Here is an 18,266-nt window from a genome sequence, read left to right as displayed (position 1 = left end):
GCCTATTGATTGATTAGTACTTGGATACCGTTTTATTATTATCTGCAAATGCCCCTGCTTTGACTGTTACATGAGTTTCTCTCATCCATGCAACGCCCGTTCATCCGTCCCTGTGCCTACAGTATTTTAATCCTGCTGTTTACTATAATCACTACTGCTGTCTCTGTTACTTTGCTGCTGTTATTTCACTACTACTGCTATAAAACTGTTACTACTGATAAACTCTTGCGAGCAAGTCTGTTTCCAGGTGCAGCTGAATTGACAACTCCGCTGTTAAGGCTTTCATGTATTCTTTGTCTCCCCTTGTGTCGAATCAATAAATTGGGTTTTACTTCCCGCGAAGACTGTTGCGATCCCCTATACTTGTGGGTCATCAGGCGACGGTCCCGACCTTTCCACCCACCGGCCGCTCCCAACTGCGATGAATCAAGGCCGATAGAGAACGATTTGGAAGAAATCGGGGCGGCGGCCGGTGGAAATTCGATCCCCTCGTCGATTCCGGTGACGGTGAGATGAGGCGAGCCATGGAGAGGTGGCCTAGAGGGCGGTGTAGGGACCTGGGTAGGGGCGATAGGGTATGGCGGTCACCAGCGGTGATGCCGGCGGGAATGGTTGCGGCGGGGGTGGAGGCGGGAGCTTTTCTTGGAAGTGGCGGCCGACTCCTAAAAATACTCCTCCGCGGAAGTTTATTTATCCGACTCATAATTTTTTTTCTCCTCTAACTGTTTTGTAATTCGGTTAGGTGCGTCTCTTGCGATTTTTACTCCTTTAACCGATTTTTGGGGATCGGTTAGAGAGGCCCTAACTCTGGCGTCCGCCGCCACATCAAAAAAGTTGCAGGAATGGCTCAATCTCTCTCATTTGGCTCAAAAATTGGGTATCTATTTCATTTGAAAGCATTAGAGTTAAGAATGGTTCTGATGATGATTGGGAGGTGAATTGGCCCACTTTATATGATCTTATTTCCAGGGGCAGCCTCAACCATCTGTCATAGGATACCAATCAACACACCATTGGAGAGGAGCTCTATTTCTTGCTCCACCTCAGAGAAGCCATCTATAAAGGGAAATTGAAGGGGAAGAAGAGGAGAGGCGCCGCCACAACGTCGTCATTGGCCCTCCGGGGGACAACGTTGGCGCCATCCTCATAATTTTTTTTAGCAATGTCTAGAATATAAATATATATTTTACAAGGTAGAATCATAGAAATAGAAACGTAGAATCTTAAATTCGTAGAAATACGACAACCAAAAAACGGTTCATCCCCACCGCCCCCTGCGAGCGGCTCCCCAGCCCTAGGGCTAGAGGTTCTGCCCCTCCTCCCCCACCACCACCATCGGGCAAAGCCCGCGCGGTTCTGGAGGTGGCGGACCTGATTCTACCTGAGCACGTGGCGGTGAGGTGCGGACCTGATTATACTGTTAGCCCCGTTTCAAGCTACTTTTCGCCTCTACCTTGCAGGCCTTGTAACAGTAACCACGGTGAGATGATGATGGAAGCTTGGTGATCGTAGTGGCGCATGTTCGCGGGCGGCGAGCTTGGTGGTATCAAGTCCGAGTCCTCGCGAGGCTCCGGTGCGACGGATCGCCTGGGGGTTGTGGAAAGGTTTTTTTTTGGGAGAAATCCTTGTCGGTTTGCCCGACACCGGCACGGTACCGCTCACGGATGGCACCATTACTTCATGAGCGCCGTGGCTACCCTTCGTCCACCTCCCTCATTGTGCTGGGGAAAACCCTAGGACCATCTAGTCTGGGCAACAACGTTGTGGCTTTCATTCTTGAAGGTGTTGTTTGGTACGGAGTACTTGACGATTCGGTGTTGGGAGCGTGGTCGTACTTCTCCGGAGGGGCGCAGATAGTTGTGGGTCTCTTTTGTTTAATTAGTTGATCGCCTCTGTCTCCATTTTATTTCTTCGTTTTATTTTATTTGGGCGTGTGCTTGCCGCTGCCCCTCTTTCGAGTATGTTTCAATATCATTAGAGATCTCGGCCCTTGACCCTGGCCGACGAGGCAACACAACGGCTCGTAGTCCCGCACCGGTAGCTTTGCGGCGTGCACGCGCACACATGGCCTTTACGGCGGCTGATCGTGCGCCGCCCATCGGTCGACGACCAGACCAGCGCACCATGACGCTGACGCAGTCACCGCCGCCCTCGCGCGTGCGTGCGCGCCAGATCGCGAGACGTTCAACACACGTCTCGATCGCCAGGGCCCTGGCGGCGAGTGGCGGCGACGCCATGCGATACGCTACGACTTCCGACTTCCACCCGGCGACCGGCGACCGGCGCACGGCGAAGACGGTTGCAAAAATGCAAATGCCCGGAGGTGCGAGGGGCGGTGTACCTTCCGCGCCGCCCCACGGCCGCGCTGCTCCCCCATCGCCAGACACGCGCCCCCAGGAGGCCGCCCCCTCCGTGCGACCGATTTGGCTTTGCCTGCCTTATTCGTTGGCGTGGTTAAAGAATTACTCAAGTGGCGTCGCGATCGGCAGCGCCACCATCCATCATGTCGACGACCTCTCGCCCCCGAACTGGCAGCAGTTCCTGATAGTCTTAGATACGTGCCAGTTGTTCCTTACTTGGGATCCCATCCCGTGGTATCAGATACGTCCCGTCTAAGGTTGTGATGATGATCGCACTCTCCCGGAGTAGAGTTCAGCGACGCAATGCAACTGTTCCGCCCAGTCGTCGTCCTGCCGGTTCGCAGACGAAACCTAGCTACAGATCGCTGTCAATTTCAGCTGATCGAGTCACTTCGGTGTCTCTGCGACACTTTGCTTGGATACCAAGTGCCGGCAGCGTGCGCGATCATTGCAAAGCTCTATCGCGCCTTGCCGCCTCTTTTTCTTCCCCAGCAGGAGGTAGCAGAATCGTGTAAAGAGGTAGCAGATCATATCGTCGACCGGTGATCTCCATGATCCGCACCAAATCTTCACGACGGTGGCCGGTTACAGTCCCACTTGAAAATTGCCGCACAAGTGTCGGTTTTAATTGAATTTTAAACTGCAGCAGACGGTGTTGTGGGGCGTGAACGGGCAGGAAGAAGAAGCACCCAATCATGCCTCGTCATACGCAGATTGCGTGGTGATTAAAAATTAGCGCACGGAAATGTTGAAGTGAGGGAGGCCATGGGATTGGGCATGTGTGTTACAAAATATTTTGAATATTTTATTTGTTTACTGCTAGCTGATTCAGAAGAAAGATAGACCTCCACTTGGAGGAGATGAATGGACGCTGCTGGCGCGAAAGTGGCCTTAAACTTCGATCAAGAAACATTTCCCAAGGGACAAATGTCGAGGATCGATTCGTATCTTGATAGGGGAGGGAGCTGATGAAGGTGAAATTATAAGAATAGAAAAATTGCAGCAATGTACTATCATGTTTCTTCTATAGAAGTTGAAAATACAGCGGAAAATATATTTCAAAATGTCAAGAAAATAGGGAAAAAGTTGTAGGTGTACATCCGCCCATTTTACGTCCACACAAAAGTTCCACGGAAGAATGACATGTTTTGTAACTTGTGTAGAAAGACAATTTTCAGTGCTCCAAAATGACTTCTGTCTTTTCTACACCGGCTAGAAAAAATGTCTTTTTCCCACACAATTTTTGTACGAACATAGTATGTCCGAACGTACACGCAGGATTTGTTTTCAGATTTTTTGACATTTTAAAATATAATTTTCATAATAGTTGCATTTAGACCTATGGACCAAAACACCAAGATCGAAACATAGGACCTGTGACAGATAATTGTTGGTTGCACAATATATTTAAACAATACAGAGTCCAGGTCGCAGTAGCGCACACTAGCAACCCAAATTTGAAGAGCAAATTTGTGGAATTCTGCGCTTCTACCTTAATGAAAATTTAATTGGCTCCTTCTCTGCTGTATTTTTTTTTGTAATAGAAACAATACAATACATGATTTTGTAGGAATATGCTGCATATAATATGTCATACCAGAATTTGCACTGAACCAAAAAACAAAAAGAAATCATCCCACAAGGTTAGACTCTGTGCAATTTATACCTTTTTATTTAGCTTTGACATTAGTCAAAGTGTCAATATCCGACGTGTCAAAATAAAATTTATTACAATTTCTATCTTTTATTATTAATGTGGGATTTCTATTCCTGAAAATTATGTTTTGTACCGCGAATCTCACATGTTTTATCTAGAATATAGATTCCGAGTTTCTGATCACAAAACAGAAGTGCAGTTAGCAACCTGACATTGACCAATTCCCGCTCATAGATAAAGAACCGAGCCTGCAAAATATAAATGGTGAAATGGGAGCAGAAATGATTTCGCTTTCCTGCCAAGCAAGTCAATAGTTAAACGCAATTGCTTTCACTCAAAAGATGAAAGGCATGTCTCCAAATATCCAGGATTGCATTGATTACTTTGAGGCCTTCCGGATAGACCGGTGTGATTGAGTTCCACTGGACTGATGAGTTGTAATGACCAAATTGAGAAGGATTATTGACTTGAAGTACACAGATGCTATATCATCTGTGATATACTCTGTGACACTTACCTCAAACATATGTTAACTGTTGATTGAAGCAAAAGCTGATGGCATTACTTCAACGCCAAATTCGGATTATTACATAACTACTATCTTGCCGTATGTACAACCTAAAATCTACCACTGACCTACATACGCATACATCGTTTTCTAAGAGAAGTTACAGTACATTGTGGGTTTTCACTCAAAGTATGGTAGATGTAGTGGAATTTAACAAATGGAGAACATAACTGCAACTGAAATCACTTTAATCTGGACATAAGCAAATGTTAATCTACTATACATGACTCTTGGCTAAATCCAAACACTATTATCTTCTTGGGGTCCGGATAATCCATGTCCTCTGCAAAAAAGATAATACGCAGGCTCCTGTACGGCATAGGTGAGAACGAGCCCTGCCGACCGTAACACTGTCTTCTCTTCGATTGTGGCTGAACAGTATTATTTAAACCATTTGATTGGGCCGGTCTATCGGGGCGCCAATATGGGCAAAGGCTCCTAAATGGGTGCCCGTGGGTGTGGGCGGCCCCAAAATGGGTTGTCCGGTGCTATTGGCGGGGGGGGGGGGGGGGGAGCTTTCTTCTTTTGAGCGAGACGAAAAAGGCATATGTGCATCCAATGCTTGACCTGAAACTCCAGTTAAGTTTCCAATACGTGTTGCCCACATAGATATCACTTACAAAGCAAAACTTCGCTAATATTTATTACTGAAAGCCTATCCTATGAACATGCAATATATCCACATCATATACTTGTTAAGTCAATCAATTGTCCACGTCATCTCCACTACTTCCGCCGTCTTAGTTTAACAGGCACGCACGCAGTTCACGATAAACTTTGACCATTGATTTGGTCAACAAATTACAATTTTTATGTCTACAAACTATATCATTAGATTCGTATGCAAAAAATCTTTCCAATGATATAATTTTTGTGACATATATTTTATGTTTTGTTGACCAAAACAATGGTCAAAACAATTTCTTAAACTACGTACGCGCCTGTTAAACTGAGATGGAGGGAGTAACATTTATTAATGTATCTATTTTTACATTCAAGACATCTACATCATTCATCTTTTGGCTATTCAATTGTATATGCCATCCTTTTTTAGCCTTTGATTTATGCGACCACACGATCAAGTTATGAAATCACACATTAAATCATGTACAACGTGGAAACCACTTTCCACGATTTGTGTCATCCTTAATAGTTTCAGCCAACCAAACGAGAGTTTTGTTGTTTGAGATTCCGCGATCTTCTATAAACAGTTGCTCAAGACATCTTCAAAACGTTTGTATGTGGTAATATGCAATCCATCCGCAACATCGGTTTCTTCAACACCTACAATAGTATCTTGTATACGACTTTAATTAGTTTGCAAGCAAACCATTAACCGGGAAGTTCTTGAACCTTAGCAGCCTTTTCATTGGTTAATTTTTTTCCGATAAAGTTCATTGGTTAAATACATAACAATTTTCATCTACAAATTGAGCCCTCCACCATGATGCCCAATTGAATTGCATATTACTATAGAAAATTCAGTGTTTCATACAACTTTATACCTTTCATTCGCACAATAGACTTTTTAAATAAATTTAGTGCAACACAAGGGTACCAATCTAGTAACTTGTCTTACATGGACTTATGGCCTCCTCCGATATGTTATCTTCTAGTCATGCACAGATGATGCATAAGGTATTAATTAAAGTTAAACGGCACAATTTTCTTTTGTTCGTTAGGGTTTCAAGTCATCACTTTCTATGATTGGATAGTTAGAAGGGCAGTGACACCCCAACACACCAAAGATCAAACCTCAGACTTGACACATTGGTGTTTCATAAAGACAAACTATTCTTTAGTAGGAGACGATATTCTCATTGATAGCGAGGCGTATGTGGTGACTTCGTTAGTCTCAAGATCCGTTAGATTAGTTTCTTGGATTTAGCCCTCTAGAGGTGCTCGTAGGAGTAGGGTGTCCATGTGTGTATCCATAGAGGTGAGTGTATATACGTATTTATGAGCTTAAATATTTGTACTGTGTTTCGAAAAAAAGCCAGGTCTGCAACTGCAAATACTAGCCGACAATACCTACTCCCATCCGTCTCAGTTTACTAGTCTTTCCGTATCCCTAGGTCGCCAATTTAACCTATATAATTTAAATTATATAATGCAAAATTATATCATTAGAAAATAGAACATCTAAACATTTTAATGATATAATTTTTTATAACATATAACTAATGCTAACTTGATCAAATTTGCGACCTAGGGTATGCGTACGCCTAATAAACTGTGAGAGATGGAGTAATTTTTTTTCGTAAAAAGTACCACGATCTATAATAATCATCAAGAACAAGTTTGGCACTGATAAGGGCTTGCTGCTGAACGAAATTACTGTGAGTTGATCAGTTTTGGAGTCAGAAAAAAAAAGTAGGATATTCGGAGCGAATCCACTCAGCTTCTGTCATGAATCGATGACAATAGTTAAAATAATAATATTTACAGATTACCAATCGGTAACAAAATTGTCACTCTGTTAGTCTCTGGTACCTCTCCCGCCAAAAAAATGAAGGGGATAAAAGAAGAGTGGCCCGAATCTCGGTCAGCACCGATCGTTTGGTTGCTCGATCACGACGTCGATCACAATGCTCGGTTCGGCGTCCAGCACCGCCGTGGTGACCACGCCTGCTCCAGTGAGCTGCTGCGCGCGCTTGGCCTCCGTGGCCCAATCCGTCCGGCCGATCACCAGCAGCATCCGCACCATGCAGGTCAGCTGAGCGGCGAGGAGGCCTAGCCAGAGGCCCTTGAAGTCGTAGTGGTACCAAAAGGCGAGGACGAGCGCGACCGGAGTGCCGACGAGGTAGAATGAGCGGAGGTTGATGCTGGCGGCGTCCTTGGGCCGCGCGCTGCCACGCAGCACGCCGCACCCGGCCGTCTGCGGGCAGTTGCCGAGCTCGCAGGCGCCGAGGATGGGCAGCACGGACGCGGTGAGCGCGGCGATCGCCGGGTCCGCCGTGAACATGGCGGACCAGGAGCCCCGCACGAGGAACGCGAACGCGGAGGCCGCGGCGCCGAAGGCGAAGCCGAGCGCGAGGCCCACGGTGGCGGCGCGGCCCGCGCGGTCGGGGCGGTCGGCGCCGAGCTCGTTGCTGACGCGGGTGGACACCCCGAAGCCGAGCGAGGAAGGGAAGATGTAGATGAGCGAGGTGGTCTGGATGAGGATCCCCATGGAGGCGACGGTGGCCTGCGGGTCGGCGAGGAGGCCGCAGAGGAGGATCATGATCTCGTACCACCACCACTCGAGGCAGACGCTGACGCAGCTGGGCAGGGCGAGGCGGACGAGCTCGCCCCAGCCGCGGAAGCTGTCGGCCGAGAGCGCGAAGAAGCTGCCGGTGCGTCTGTGCACGCCGTTGAGCAGGATGTAGCCGAGGAGGAGGAGGAGGAAGTTGAGGTTTGCCAGCACGGCGGCGAGCGCGACCCCTCTGACGCCGTGGCCGAGGACGGAGACGAGCAGGTAGTTGATGGGCAGGTGGAGCGCGATGGCGAGCGCGGCGCAGACGGTGAGCGGCAGGTTGATGGACTGCGCCCGGAGGTAGATGCGGACGGGGTGGAGGAGCGCCTGGAGGAGGAGGTCCGGGAGGGATGCGAGAATGTAGGTCTCGGCGACCGCCGCGATGCCAACGTCCTGGCCGCAGAGCAGCAGCAGCGGCCGCATGTGCGTCCACAGCCCGGCGATGGGGACGGCGGCCGCGAGGAGCAGCAGCACGGTGCGCTGCATGGTGACGCCGAGGAGCTGGTGGTGGCCCGCCCCGAAGGCCTGCCCGCAGATGGGCTCCATGCCCATGGCGAGGCCGGAGAGCACGGAGTAGCCGGTGATGTTGGCGAAGCCGATGGCGAGGGAGCCGCCGGCGAGCGCCAGGCCCCCGAGGCGGCCGAGGAAGAGCATGGAGATCATGGACCGGAGGTAGAGCAGCAGGCCGGTGAGGATCATCGGCGCCGCTAGCCCCAGTATGGACCGCGCCTCCTCCCCTGCCGAGGCGGCGGACATGGACGGCACCGTGGGAAACGTGACGGACAGAGACAGAGACCATGCTTCCTTGGCCGCCTTGGCAAGGCTGCCCGGCGGCTTGCACGTGAGCACTGGCGGCTGCTGGTTCTCCGCCACGGGTACGAGTAGGACAAGCTCCTCCTTGAAGAGCAAGGAGGACGTGAGGCCATCTCGGCACGCCGCCGTGGCAGCGTCGGAGCAGGACGACATGGCCTCTGCGAAACAGAGGAGCAAGCTGCGCCGCCCCGCGCTCTGGTTAACTGCCGGATGGCACCGTGGCGTCTCCCGCTGTCTCCGGCGCCGAGGCGAAAGAATGGTTGGCAAGATTTGAGCGGTGCAAGGGGACGGGCGGGCGGCTCTGGCTTATATAGGCAGCGATTGAAGGGGAAGGTGGGCATGGACCGCACGCATGTGTTGGACGACGACCCGCGTGACATTTTCGCTCGTCTCCGTCCGGTTCCTGGTTCCTGGACTGGCATTGTCTTTGGCTGCGGTGACGACTAGGAATTTTCAGCTTCAACACATTTTCAGCTAGGGACATGTCAGTGTTCAACACCAGCATGTTAGATCGACGGAGGATCCTTCCCCCTATAGGTCTTTCTTTTCAGTCATTCCGCATGCTGCAATTCCAATTCCTTTTCAAAGACGTTTCTTTTCGGGTTTACCTAGAGTAAATCTAAAAAAACCACCACATTACAGCGACAAGTTGAAAAGACCACCACTATTCGTCGAAATTGCAAAATTCCAGGTGAATTGAGTGAATTCATTCTAATGTGCATTGATTCGCCAATTTAGCCGTGTTAACAAGATTTCTGACTTGGTTTGAGCAAGAAGGTTTTTATGAGTTGGTTGTACATGAATGGGCGGCTGGTCCAATTGGCAAAACGCCTATCGAGACTTGGCAGAACAAAATTAGGCATTTACGAAAAAAATTGCGGGGCTGGGCAAAAAATCTGAGTGGAAAGTATAAAAAAGAAAAGGAACGTCTGTTAATGTTAATCGATTTTCTAGATATCAAAGCCGAAACTTGCCCCCTAACTGAGCGGGAAAGGCTGGATTTAAAACAAGCGAATGATCAACTGAATAAAATTCGACGAGATGAAGAGATTAAATGGGCACAGAGGGCTAAAGTTAAACACATACAGGAGGGAGGTAACAATACAAAGTACTTCCATTTGATTGCAAATGGCAAACATAGGAAGAAAAAAATATTTCAATTAGAGCAAGAAGAAGGCACCATTGTTGGTGACGATAACTTGAAAGTTTACATTACAGAATATTATAAGAAACTCTTTGGGCCACCTGAAGACAACTTTTTTGAAATGATGGAAGAGCGTAATGATGATATCCCTCAATTGTCTGAGGAAGAGAATGTCCTTTTAACGGCTAATTTCACTGAGGAGGAAGTCTTTGAAGCCATAGTTCAAATGGAACACAACAAATCACCGGGTCCTGATGGATTCCCTGCGGAGTTTTATCAGCGATTTTGGGAAGTAATTAAAAAAGATCTAATGGCCATGTTTGGACACTTTCAGGCTGGGGGTTTTCCTTTATTCAAGCTCAATTTTGGGATCATAACATTGCTACCAAAAAAAGATAATGCGGTACAGATCCAGCAATATAGGCCTATATGTCTGCTTAATGTGAGCTTCAAAATATTCACTAAGGTGTCTACTAATCGAGTGTCGGTAGTGGCGCATAAGGTAGTAAAACCTACTCAGACGGCGTTCATGCCAGGGAGACACATTTTGGAAGGAGTGGTGGTTTTACATGAAACAATTCATGAATTACATCGTAAAAAGATGGATGGGGTTCTGTTTAAAATCGACTTCGAGAAGGCATACGATAAGGTGAAATGGTCTTTTCTTCAACAAGTCTTGCGAATGAAGGGCTTTGATCCAGTTTGGTGTGATCGTATTAAAATTTTTGTACAAGGCGGTAGTGTAGGGATAAAAGTTAATGATGATATTGGCCACAATTTTCAGACTAAAAAGGGGCTGAGGCAAGGGGATCCGTTATCTCCGATTCTTTTCAACATTGTAGCTGATATGTTAGCTATTTTGATTGGGCGGGCCAAAGATGCTGGTCATGTAGGGAGTCTTATTCCACATTTGGTCGAGGGGGGTGTGTCGGTACTAGAGTACGCCGATGACACTATTATTTTTATGGAGCATGATTTAGAAAAAGCGGTTAATATGAAGCTCATTCTTTGTATCTTTGAGCATCTATCGGGGTTGAAAATAAATTTTCATAAGAGTGAATTATTCTGTTTCGGCAAAGCATCGGAAATGGAACACCATTATAAAGATATTTTTGGGTGTGCATCCGGATCTTTACCGATTAGGTATCTTGGTATTCCTATCCACCATAGAATGCTCCGTAATTCTGAATGGAATCCGGTGGAGAATAGATTTGCTGCAAAATTAGGCTGTTGGCGGAGTAAAATGTTATCTTATGGGGATCGTCTTATTCTTATTAACTCCGTTCTTACAAGTCTGCCCATGTTCATGCTATCCTTTTTAGAGATCCCAAAAGGTGTGAGGAAGAGGCTTGATTTCTATCGATCTCGCTTTTTTTGGCAATCTGATGAACACAAAAAGAAATATAGATTATCAAGATGAAATATTATTTGTAGACCAAAGGATCAAGGGGGCCTAGGGATCGAGGTTCTTGAATTGAAAAATAAATGTTTGTTAAGTAAAAGGTTATTCAAATTATTATCGGAAGAAGGAGTTTGGCAGCAATTGTTGCATAACAAATATATTAAAAATAAAACGCTGGCTCAGGTGGAGGCGAAACCTACTGATTCACCCTTTTGGAAGGGGCTGATGGGAGTAAAAGATGAGTTCTTTAAGAGGGGTGAATTTAAAATTGGGAATGGGATGACGGTTCGGTTTTGGGAGGATGTTTGGTTGGGCGAAGTGTCCTTAGCTCAACAATATCCGTCTCTTTATAATATTGTCCAAAGGAAAAATGTGTTGGTATCTACGGTGTTGAATCAATCCCTATTAATATTGATTTTAGGAGATATCTTAATGAACATAAGTGGAATTTGTGGATACACCTATGTGAACGACTAATGATGGTACAACTGAATAATGATAAAGACCAGTTTGTATGGAAGTTAATAGAGTCGGGTTTATTTTCAGTTAAATCCATGTACCTTGACCTTATGAATGGCCATACTAGATTTCTGAGAAAATACCTTTGGAAGATTAAAATACCCCTCAAGATAAAGATATTTATGTGGTTTCTTAGTAATAAAGTGTTGCTTACTAAGGATAATCTAATTAAGAGGAAGTGGACGGGTAATCAAAATTGTTGTTTCGTGATAATAATGAGACCATTGATCACTTGTTTCTATCTTGTCCATTTGCAAAATTAATCTGGAGAATGGTATATTTTGCTTATAACATTCCTCCCCTTGCTAATATCACGAATATGTTTGGTAATTGGTTGAATGGAGTGAAAAAGAATGATAAGGAACATATTCGTATTGGAATCTCAGCGATTTGTTGGTCTATATGGACAAGTAGAAACGATATTGTGTTTAATAAATAAAAGGGAACCAATTTTTTGCAGGTTATTATTCGTGCGGTGCATTGGATCCAACTTTGGGCGTATCTTCTTCCGGAGGACCAGCGGGATACTATGGCTATTGGATGCAACCGAATCTTGACGGTCGCACGGGGTTGCTATTTCCAGGCTCTTCGGATGGCGGCACACTAGAAGGATTCAAGATTGAAGATGGATAGATTTTGTTTACTGTTCATCTTTGTGTGGCTGTTTATTGTTACAGCCTTAGCTTCCATATGATTGTAATAAGTACACTATTTTGAACTTTGTTCTTTTAATAAAAGACATGGCTGTGTGCATCTATTGATGCAGAGGCCGGAGCGATGCTCCCATATCGAAAAAACAAGAGTCCCAATGCTAGTGGTCACGTGGGGAAGAGGGCCACGGTCTAAGGAGATAAATATTATATACGCATAAATTTTAGGGGTTTGTGCAATTTTTTAGTGGTTGCTGCACCTGTCCATGGCCGTCACTGCTGGAGCTCACCCGTGGCCACCCATGACGAACCCCTCTCTGGCTCGCCCATGCCAGACCTCGCCAGAGAAGAAACAAGATAAATAGAGGAATAAAAAAGATTTTATTGAGAGAGGAAGAAGAAGGAATTGTCAAATGGAGCCCTCTAACATTTGCAAAAGCCTCCAATAGTTTGATTTGCCTCGGTTGTAAGTCATCCCCTATGCCACATCACCATTGATGGTAGGGCCCGCTGTAAGAAACCATGTTAACACGGTTAAACTAGCGAATCAATGCACATTGGAACAAATTCACTCAATTCCTGTGAATTTTTGCAATTTGAACGAACAGTGGTGGTTTTTCGAACTTGTCGTTGTAATGTGTTTTTTTTTTAATTTACTCGTTTTGCTAATTCTCAGCCGATAATTCCTAATCGAATGCCAAACCGCTGGCCTACTTCATGATTTGTGCTAGGAATGAGTTGCAACATGTATTGCCACAAGGATTTTCCCAATTTCACAAAGGATTGCAACCCAGAGAAATATCATCACACCGTTAGATTTCATCGTGATTCATGCTAGTATTGAGGTACAACGGGTTACAAATGCCATGAGCAATTGAATTGTTTCGTCATAGGTGCTACTCTTAAGTTGTAACATTGGTTTTAACTGAGATTCGATGATATCATCCGAGTGAGAACACTATGTTTCTTTTCTGTGTATGAACTGCTAGTGTGTAGTTGTACCGCTACTCTATTTGAAACAACCAGCACCGTTTGATCTTTATGTAAAAAAGAGCACTGGTAAGGTAGCTAGCTAGTGGGGTTAGTTGGTGTGTGACGAGGGTGATCGGGTATGATAGTGCTCCAAGCGTGGGCGGCAATTTTCGGCCGCCCGGGGTCGGTCGAGACTGGGGGACGTACGTGAGGCGAGTGCGGGGATGGATTGCACCGTGATCTGGTGACCAAATCGCCATGTTTGACGTATCAAAAGGGTTCTGTTTGCTCCATCCAAGTGGTGACTGAAATCATCAATGTGGGCATGTGGCTCGAGACTGCCATGGTCATGGCACAAGAGCTTCATGGGGATTCCGTGGAACGTTTTGAACAGAGAGAAATACTAGTAGGAGGGATCCTGCGGAATTTGGATCTTTGCTATGGCTCATGACTTCACGAATATATGCAACCCTTTCTTACTCTTTGCCTAACGGAAAATCTTCTTTCATTTTCTAGGGTTGTTTATGCGTTGACAAAGTGGTGGGTGGCCGTTGCAACATTAAAATTGGCCATGGCAATGGAGTTCCACTTAGCACAGTAGCACACACCACATACATTTTCCATTGCACCTTTTCCCGATCAAATAAAATATAGACCTACAGAAAGATATGGAATGATTTATGTTCCACTAAATTTCAAGCTATGTGGCAACCGGAGCCTTGATGATTGCAGACATGCAAGAATACTTTTTTGATAGACTAATGATTTTACTATTCAAAATACCAAATGATAGTGCAGACATGGATGATGTATGAGTAGTCCAAAAAAAATAAGAAATTGTTACTTTTAGTTTGCAACAAACAATGTCAGCTCCATATGACTTTGCTGGCCATAAAAGCACAACATATAGACCCGGTAAATCGTTGTTTTTACCGAAATGAATAAAAAGGCTTCTAACATAAAATGATAAAATGCTTCAAGTAATATATTCGAATGTTTGATTCGTGTGTGCTGCTAGGTACTTGATGAGTATATAGGATACCGAGTGTAGCATGATGGCCACAAGACCAACAGAACCAACTTAGTATGTTTTGTCGGTACATTTTTTTTCCTCGCACTCGGTATGGACCAACAACAAGAAGGCCCATGTTAAAACACCAGGACCTGATGGATTCAATGGCCAATTTCTTAAAACATGCTGGCACATCATTAAGGATGATATCTATAAACTTTGTAATGATTTCTATGAAGGGAATTTAAACCTAGAAAGTATTAATATGGGGCATATTACTTTGATTCCAAAAATTCAAAATCCTGAAGGAGTGAATGATTTCAGACCAATAACCCTCCTAAATTGTATCCTCAAGATACTCACAAAGCTTCTGGCCAATAGACTACAAAAAGTGGTGTTGAAAATAGTGCACAAAAATCAGTATGGTTTTCTCAAAGGAAGGAATATACAAGATTGTATTGCTTGGGCCTTTGAATTCCTCTATCAATGTGAAAAATCTAAAGAGGAGATTATATTACTGAAATTGGACTTTGCCAAGGCGTTTGATACAATTGATCACTCTGCTATGATTAAAATACTAAAACAAATGGGCTTTGATAATAAATGGTTACTATGGATTGAGCAGATATTTTCCTCTGGGAAATCAGCTATTCTCCTAAATGGTGTACCTGGCAGACAATTTCATTGCAAGAGGGGTGTCAGACAAGGAGACCCCCTGTCTCCTCTCTTATTTGTTCTAGCTGCTGATTTGCTACAGTCTGCAATTAATAAAGCCTATAGAAATGGGTTGCTTACTCTTCCTTTCCCCACTCATGAGGATACAGATTTTCCTGTAGTACAATATGCAGATGATACTCTTATTATCTTACCAGCTCACACACAGCAGGTGCAAATCATGAAAGACATCCTTCAACAGTATGCTCAGTCCACTGGCTTAATCATCAATTATCACAAATCCTCTATGATCCCAATAAATATAGACAATATCACAGCTGCAAGTATTGCTGAACTTATTGGATGCCAGATAGCTTCAATGCCATTCACTTATGCCTTTAGTGGATAGAATTGAGAGGAAAGTCTCAGCTTCATTCATGCTCATGTCTTACAGTGGAAGGGTAACCCTCATAAATTCCCTCCTTACTTCCATGGCCAGCTTCTCTATGTGCACTTTGCAGCTACACCCTAAGATACTTGAGCTGATTGAAAAAATTAGAAGACATTGCCTATGGTTGAAAAAGGGAGAAAATGGGGAAACAAAAAGTAATTCCTTAGCTTCATGGGATATGGTCTGTCAACCCAAAAAGAAAGGAGGACTTGGAATACTCAATCTAAAATTACAGAATCAGGGGCTCTTACTGAAATATCTTCATAAATTCTATAACAGAGAAAATACACCCTGGGTTAAACTGGTTTGGAGCACTTACTATACAAGGGAAATTCCACATGCTGCCTCATTATGTGGGTCTTTCTGGTGGAAAGATATTTGCAAGCTTATGCCTATTTATAGAGGGATTGCCTCTAGTACAGTGAATGAAGGAGCTACAACACTTTTTTGGAAGGATTCTTGGAATTCAAATATTGTCAGTGAAACATACCCCAGAGCCTTTTCATTTGCAATCGATGAAGACATTTCTGTACAGGACTTCTTGTCATCTACCAGACTGGGGGATCTCTTTCACTTACCCTTGTCGCCAGAAGCAATGAATGAACTCAGAGACTTACAGAGCAACACCAGGCATATTACTTTTTCCCTGGAGCATGATAAATGGACCTATGAGTGGGGATCCAAGTTCACAGCCAGCAAATATTATAACTTCTGTTTTAGAGAGATTGTGCCACACATCACATATGGCTGGTTATGGAAAAGCAAATGTATACCAAAAATGAAATTCTTTGGATGGCTAGTCCTCTCAGATAGATTAAACACCAGAAATATGCTCCGGAGACGACATTACTGCATAAACACAGGATATAACTGCCTGATGTGCATAAACCCACCAGAAGAAACAATTGAGCATATGCTCTTCTGCTGCCCCTTTAGTACTTTATGCTGGGAGAAGATTGGAATGTTTTGGCACAGTAATTTGGACAGAAGAACACTCATACAAAAAGGGAAGGATCAATGGAAGAAGCCAATGTATATGGAAATTATGCTGATATCTGCCTGGAACATATGGAAGGAAAGGAATAATCTTCTCTTCAAAGGAATAGACCCCAGTATAGAGTCCTGGAAACAGAGAGTCAAAGCTGATCTCCTTCTTTTGGTCCATAGAACCAAAGAAGACCTTCACAACTTTATCTTCGAATTTGTTGACAGTTTTTAGTTTGAAAATTAGGAACCCTGCTTGTAACTTCCTCTTGTTTCTCCTCACTCTTCCTCCCTCTCCAGGAGGACACCATGTAAAGTTACTTCTGATTAATACAAAAAGACAGTAGGAGCCTTTCCTACTGTCAGAGCTTTCAAAAAAAAAAAAAAAAAAAAAGAAGGCCCATGTTACCTGGGTGGGCCATGTCATCACCTAAAGCACAACAGGACATGTCACAGAGTCTCATGCTATCTTGGTGGACAGAGTAGTACTTGCAATACTATAGGCCTGATGAGCATTATCATTGGGAGAAAACTATTGCCTAGATGACAAGGGTTTTCCACCTCTAGGTTTAGATGACGATACATGATTTTTCCAGTTTCTTTTCCTTTACCCATGTTGTTGGGGTTTGCAATAGGAAAAAATTATTTTTCTGACTAGCGTATTCCGTTTGCCCAGATCTATCTAGGTAATGTTGTAACGGGAAGATTTAGCGTACCCTCGTAGACCGAAAGCGGTTAACATTCCACTAGAACATGGATGTTGTAGTCGTAGTTCGTCGCCGACCTCAGGGTCGTGATGATCCTCGTACAACGACAGGCGCCACAAATGGCAGCACCTCCGTGATCAGAGAATGAGGTGACTCCAACCCTTGTGCCCCCACCTTGCATAGGGGGAGTGGGGTGGCGGGCCAAGTGGGAGGGGTGTGTCCAAGGTGGCCTCCCAAAACCCTATCCCCCCAAGCCTTATCCATTGGGAGAGGCCGGCCTCCTTAATGTGTTACCATAGGTTCGGTAATAATAAAGACATGATCGAGATGCCTCTCCAACCAATGATCATCAGCGGAACCTGGATGCACATAACGACCCCTGTGCATTCCTTGAATATACATGTTGTTGAACCCTAAACGTTGAGTCATATTTCCTTTGTTACTTCGATACCAGCAGTTGTTAGAGATCTGATCATCGATATCATCATACATAGTTCAATATCTTTACCGACAAGACTATTCAACTCGTTCTTGTGATATTCCATCCTCACGACTTAGTCATGCGCTGCGCAACTTCATGGATGTAATCTCATCGAGTGAGCCTAGACTATCTTTCCATCACGTATCTCGATACATACGCCTCAGCCCACCCCTTTGGAATACCTGAGCAACACCTTTATGATCACCATGTTACGGTTGATGCAGTCAAGACAAACTACGGTGATAGCGATTAGATATGATCTCACGGTCTAGGGACTAGGTTACTACAATTTCATAATTATCGCAATGATGAACTTTGTGACTTGATCGTGTTGCAATACTTATATACGGTATGTCCATCAAATCATTCACCCAATAATATGATCACGTTGTCAATGATAGGGAAACCTCGATCATCAAATGACCAATTCGCACATAGGCTCACAATGGACCCTGGTTTGTTTACATACCACATGTTTATCAATGTTCTCGATTAATACAGTTATAACATTCCGTAAAACTTATTATGAACTATTGAGATATAATAATAAATACTCTTTATTATTTGGCTCTAGGGCACTATCTCCAACACATGTTGATACAAATAATTGCAGAAAATAAATAGAACACAAGTGGGTTTAGCAATAAATATAGGCTC

General features: G+C 44.6%; 1 protein-coding gene across 1 annotated transcript; it reads right to left on the bottom strand.

Annotated features, from left to right (window-relative positions):
- Window positions 1-7,067: 7,067 nt before the first annotated feature.
- On the bottom strand, window positions 7,068-8,786 carry LOC124688216 (protein DETOXIFICATION 49-like). The gene has a single exon (XM_047221927.1). It carries the CDS (start codon window positions 8,784-8,786, stop codon window positions 7,131-7,133), a length of 1,656 nt encoding a protein of 551 aa, XP_047077883.1. The 3' UTR covers window positions 7,068-7,130.
- Between the last annotated feature and the right edge of the window lie 9,480 nt (window positions 8,787-18,266).

The sequence above is a fragment of the Lolium rigidum genome, chromosome 2 (genome assembly GCF_022539505.1).
Source record: "Lolium rigidum isolate FL_2022 chromosome 2, APGP_CSIRO_Lrig_0.1, whole genome shotgun sequence".
NCBI classification, from domain to species: Eukaryota; Viridiplantae; Streptophyta; class Magnoliopsida; order Poales; family Poaceae; genus Lolium; species Lolium rigidum.
Note: the sequence above shows the minus strand (reverse complement) of the source record. Positions and strands in the feature narration are given on the sequence as shown.

Excerpts from the sequence above, each read along its gene's own strand:
- LOC124688216 (XM_047221927.1), bottom strand. The coding sequence starts at position 8,786 with ATGTCGTCCTGCTCCGACGCTGCCACGGCGGCGTGCCGAGATGGCCTC.